The following is a 5,886-nucleotide window of genomic DNA, read 5'->3' on the forward strand; positions in this document are numbered from 1 at the left end:
AATGTCAACTATGAGGATCATTGATGAAGATGCAACGGTGAACATAAATGCCAAATTACTTATAACGAGTAATCGCTCTTAATGCCATGGAGTATTCTCTATTAAATGCTACCGGACGAAGAGCATTTATCACATCTTTATGAGCGTTATTTTTTCCGATAACAAACGAAACAGTTGCCTTCTGTCTTTGGACATCCCGGTCTTGGGTTCCATGTGTCTCTTTTTTGGACGACCACATGTCATAGCATATTTTACCCTATACACAAATTGAAAAAACATACACCCCGCAGAAGCTGAGCAAAAAGAAAAAAGAGAGCAGGACTAGTTGGTGTTAGACGTGAAAACATCCTTCAAAAACACTTATGAGACGACCACAAGTTTTGACTAATATTGTGGAGAAGTTTTTGTTTTTCTGGGAATTCAAACTGGCTTTTTTCTTGGCGTTCTTCAAAACTTGGATTAAGTTCTCTAAGCAAATCTCAGACATTGCTGAAGAATTTTTGGGCATCAAGTTTTCAGCAACATCACAAGGACTCACATCTACTTCCTCTAGTAAATGTTCAATTCTCAAGTAATTCTTAGCCAACACTTTGAATGCTTCAAATCTGCAATACGAAATCTCAATGTGCATATCCATCCATCCTCTACGTATTAGAGCTGGATCAAGTTTATCCACATGATTAGTGTGTGAAAATAATGATTCCATCAATGAAATTCAACAGCTAGCCCTGAAAGTGTGAGTTTGCTTGATTCCTTATTTCGCTTTCTTTTTCTGCAGAGGAGTCCGAATCTTCTTCCTCCTCATCGTTTGTTGTTTCCTTATTTTCTTCGTCTTCTTTCTCTTGAGTTATTCCTAACTGATGTGAGCTCAAGATCATATGTGTCACCGTTCACGAAGTTAGCAATAGCTGTGTGAAATTACTCTGTAGTTATATCTTCTTTCTATTATAGGCGTGTAGAGATTGGAGTCTCTTCTATAAGTTTTGCTCATCATTTAATCTGGAATTTCCCCCCTTCTATTTTGAGTTTCATTTGCTGTTTTATCTTCATTGCTGACAAAAGCTTTTCCTATTCTTGTTATTGCATCATAAAGATATGCGAAACTGTTGTAGCTTCCCAATATATGGAAATAGAGTATGTATTAGAATGTCTCACGTCAGTTGAGGGAATGGACTGTTATTTTCTTATAGGGAACAATATTTACGTATGAGCTAATTTTCGGGGTTGAGTTACGGATCCAATGTCTAGTTTTAACATTATGTTTATGGCTTGAAACAATCTCTCTACCCTACATGGTAGGGGTAAGGCCTGCGTACATACTATTATCCCTAAATCTCACATGTGAGATTATATTAGATTGTTGTTGTATATCGTGGACGAAGTGAAGGCAATATGGTTTTCCATATCCGGAATCCATATATTAATTTTTTTTAAAAAATTATAGTAAAGACAATTCTGGTTTCCCTATAACCAGAATCCAGATAGCTTTATTTATTTCTTTTATTTCTCAAGGCAACCATATTAACCAACCCGTTGGTAAAATAACCAAATTATTAAATAGTTGGGTGGAGCTACAATAACAAGATTAGGAGTTAAAATTTTGAAATAACTATAGTAGGTGAGTTGTCTACCGACGCTATGAATATATAATATAAGCTAATTAGTGTCGACCAGATCTCTCCTACTAACCACTCCTATTTTATAGTGGGAAAATTTACGTTTTTAATGGGCAAATTAACGACCAAAGATAAAGAAACGAAGCACTCAACTAATAGTCTTGTATGTAGTAAGTCTAGAAGCATAAAATGAATTCATTAGGCATGCCCACCCTATGTACCAATCCGTACCTTTTATTTTCCTCTACCGGCATGATTAAATATATAATAAATACAAAAATTGCTGCCAATGAGCTAAGAATCTTGAAAAAGATCAAACCTTCCAATGTAAAGAGTAAAGACTATTTCAAAGCTGGTTCTCAACTTCTCATACACACCACAATTTCTTTGCAGAATATATAATGAAAGAAATAGAAGAAGATGGATTGTGTTAGTACAAGTGCAAGATATAGCACTGAGTTGTGCAGATTTGGCAAGACTCTCACAGCATGACATAAAGTCTGCTGTGTCTTTTAGAATCTTCACTTTCAACTCAAAATTCATATGGCGCCTTTGCTGCTACTATAAATACGACATGATCTACTTTACACTTCGTGGTCCCTTTTTTCATATATAAGTGCTTGGTCACGGATTTTAACTAGAACTAGAAGGGCAATTGCTAAAACCATTTTCCACAATGAAAGGACTCATCTTGAAAAACTTTAAGATATCTTTATTATAGTCAAAGGATTTCACTTTCAACAAAAGATGCCACCGTCACTGTCTAGGGAGAAACAGTTTTGTATTTTTGTTTTTATTTTTTGAGAAAGAGGCTTTTTAAGTACGAATTTTAAATTCTTCTAAAAAGTAGTTTCAGCTATAAAAGATTTTATTGTAACATTATGCGTGGTTAAACAATTAAGAAATTGTTATTCAAATTACAAAAAGATAAATAATAATTAGATGCATTAATTAAGCCTTATAAACCGAGAAAGAGTAGAATTTTTCCAGCATTATATTTCTCGATAGTACTGAAAATGATAAGAGGCTAGGATGATTAAAAAGGATCTGCAATAGACTTGAGTAGATAGTTGATGCATCATACTTAGACTTTTATCTTTCATATAGCAACAGAAATTGTGGGCATCGTGTCGAAAGACAGAGGCACTTGGGTTCCAATTTTTGGCATTTTACCAATTGAATGCTAAGTGCCATCTCTCCAGCGACAAGACCCCCTCAATCCCCCTTTTTATTTCCTGCTTCAGTGACTAATGAATTATGATGAGAAGTACACAAAACCCTCCATTTCCAGCTAATTTATATAGCCAAATTTGAGTACATTTCTAAATTGCTTAGTCAAATTGTCAACCCACGAGCTTGAATGAGTTGTGAGTATGCATGTGAGAGTCAAATAGACCTTAGTCTTTGGTCTATCGCATGTGTCATGTGGCCACATTTGAATAGTTCTTTTAATTTCACATTGTCTTAGACCAAAAGACTTTGACTTCCTGGTCATCCTTCAATTTCATCTTAATTTCTTCCTCTCTTTTCTTCTTCCATATGACTCGTATGGGGAAAGTCCATAATATTGTTAGAAATTATTAACCAAAACATTATATTTTCCAAATTAAAGTTGTCTTCAGTTACCTATTTATAAGACTAGTCTAATATTAAAGCAGGATGCAGGATGCATGGAAAAAAGAGAGTGTACAACATTTTAGTTCTGGTTAATAGGAGTATAAACACTCACAGTTAGGGGTACAAAATGAACCGAAAAACAACAACAAACCAAAAAGTCAAACCATATCGATTAAAAATTCCGACTAGGTTTGGTTTGATTCGGTTTGATATTGAGAAAAAAACTCGAACAAACCGACATATAAATGTATAATTTTTATATATACTTTTAAGATTTTAAAAGAATTTTATTTAAAAATTATCTAGAAATATTTGAGATTCTCTTGCACGATATAATATTTAATAGAATATATATGAAGTGCTTCATATTTATTAACTTTAAATAATGTGTTGTATGATCGCTTTCTTATTAAGTATTGCTGAAATACGTCAATCTCTTTGTTCTTCCATATTCATAAGTCAAAATCTATTAAATTCGTTTTTCGAATTTGAAGTGATTATTATTATTTAGGTATCATATTGATTTTTATGTTTAATTGCTAAATTTTGTTAACCTTGAAAGTATACATCAACGAAAATTATTGTCAGACGACTAAAAAATTAGCTATCATGTGTTACTAAGAAAATTCTCCTATAAGAATATTTTAATAGATAATATGTTTGTCAAGTTTTTAAATTTTTACTAAACATATATTTACTTATAAAAAATTTAACAAAGTAAGATTGAAATAATATTTAAGTAACAAAAAATCCAAAAAACCCGATAAAACCGAACCAATCCAAACCGATATAGTTGGTTTGGTTTGATTTTGATAAAAAGTGAATGAACTCGATCCATGTACACTCCTACTCTACACAGTGGTATACATGGAAAAACCATATACCCCGCAGCCGCAGAGAAAAAAAGAAAAAAAGAGAGTAGGACTAGTTAAAGTTATTAAACGTGAATGCATCATTCAAAAAACCTTCTGAGACGGGCACAAGTTTTGACTAATATTGTGGAGAAGTTTTTGTTTTTCTGGGAATTCAAACTGGCTTTTTTCTTGGCGTTCTTCAAAACTTGGATTAAGTTCTCTAAGCAAATCTCAGGCATTGCTGAAGATTTTTTGGGCATCAAGTTCTCAGCAACATCACAAGGACTCACATCTACTTCCTCTAGTAAATGTTCAATTCTCAAGTAATTCTTAGCCAACACTTTGAATGCTTCAAATCTGCAATACGACATCTCAATGTACATATCCATCCATGATCCATCCTCTACGTATTAGAGCTGGATCAAGTTTATCCACATGATTAGTGTGTGAAAATAATGATTCCATCAATGAAATTCAACAGCTAGCCCTGAAAGTGTGAGTTTGCTTGATTCCTTATTTTCGCTTTCTTTTTCTGCAGAGGAGTCCGAATCTTCTTCCTCCTCATCATTTGTTGTTTCCTTATTTTCTTCGTCTTCTTTCTCTTGAGTTATTACTAAATGATGTGAGCTCAAGATCATATATGTCACAGTTCAAGAAGTTAGCAATAGCTGCAATCATAGTTGATTTTCCAGTTCCTGGTGGACTATAAAGAAGATAGCCGCGCTTCCAAGCCTTTCCAACCTTGGAATAATAGTCCTTTCCCTTGCTAAAAGCAATGAGCTGAGGTCGTCGATTATCTCCTCCTCCTTCTCAGGGTCCATAGCCAGAGTATCAAATGTTGCAGGATGCTCGAAATTGATGTGTCTCCACATACCATAGTAATTACGAATACCAATTATCCCCATTGTCGTTGGAGTAGATCTTCTGTTTCTTGTTCTTGAACTGAATGGCCTTGCTTTCTTCCATCACATGTTTCAGGCATTGTCCATTGACCCTATCTTGATGGTTTTTTATTGAAAGTTAGCGTGTAACATTTCCTTTCAAAGTACCCAAATAAGCTTTGATAAGGGTGTAGACTTCATTTCTTTCATCATTGGAGCATTCGTCAATGGTAATTTGGACATAAGGGTAGAAGAAATTGGCCAATCTGCTCCACATATATTTGATGCGTTTGCAAAGTGAATTGGGGAAGAGTTGCTGAATTGTGCCCAAAATGAACATTAGTCCAGCAAGCTTGGAGCATAATTCAGTTATTGTATCCACCATGTTGTTCTTTTTCAAGGTAATTTCCACACGAGATTATTATGAATAAGGTACATATACTCGGTACTTAAACTTGTCCATCACTTAGCTACCTCATTTGTACCTATTAGATAGGTCAACTTCACTCAAAATATGTCTATCAAAACACACAAAAGTGACATGGCAAAAAAGGTGCATTCCACTTCTCTTATACGCGTGTCAAGCTCAAATTTCCAATTTGTTTTTTTGAATTTTTAAAACTATTTTTATAGAACCACCAAACACTATCCCATCGCCACTGGTCCGCCATCGCCGTCCACCAAAAATCCTGGCATCGTTATTGTTTAATCTTCTTCCATCTTCCATTTTCCATTTGATACTGGCCCAAGTTGAGATTTTCAGTAATTACGAACTAATTTTTAGGAAGAACAAGATAAAAAATAAACAAAAACAGACCGAATTAGTGACTAACAACTTGAGCCTACCCAAATCAAGAAACACTCAAGTTTTTCGAAAAATTGTCTTAATGGGATATAACACGATTTTCTTATTATGAT

The 5,886-nt window shown here is 34.1% G+C and overlaps 1 protein-coding gene across 1 annotated transcript; it reads right to left on the reverse strand.

Moving 5' to 3' along the window:
* Positions 1-331: 331 nt before the first annotated feature.
* LOC142171984 (AAA-ATPase At3g28610-like) lies at positions 332-4,992 on the reverse strand. The gene is made up of 3 exons (XM_075235728.1): positions 4,829-4,992; positions 4,199-4,444; positions 332-605 (listed from the first exon to the last, which is right to left on the reverse strand). The coding sequence occupies exons 1-3, from the start codon at positions 4,990-4,992 to the stop codon at positions 332-334; spliced, it is 684 nt and encodes a 227-aa protein (XP_075091829.1).
* Between the last annotated feature and the right edge of the window lie 894 nt (positions 4,993-5,886).

Source organism: Nicotiana tabacum, chromosome 17, assembly GCF_000715075.1.
Source record: "Nicotiana tabacum cultivar K326 chromosome 17, ASM71507v2, whole genome shotgun sequence".
In the NCBI taxonomy this organism is placed as follows: domain Eukaryota; kingdom Viridiplantae; phylum Streptophyta; class Magnoliopsida; order Solanales; family Solanaceae; genus Nicotiana; species Nicotiana tabacum.

Excerpts from the sequence above, each read along its gene's own strand:
- LOC142171984 (XM_075235728.1), bottom strand. The coding sequence starts at position 4,992 with ATGGGGATAATTGGTATTCGTAATTACTATGGTATGTGGAGACACATC. Across the intron at positions 4,445-4,828 it reads GAAAGGACTATTATTCCAAG|ATTTGAAGCATTCAAAGTGT; the intron begins GTTGGAAAGGCT and ends GTCGTATTGCAG. Across the intron at positions 606-4,198 it reads ACTTGTGCCCGTCTCAGAAG|ATTTGAAGCATTCAAAGTGT; the intron begins GTTTTTTGAATG and ends TTCGTATTGCAG.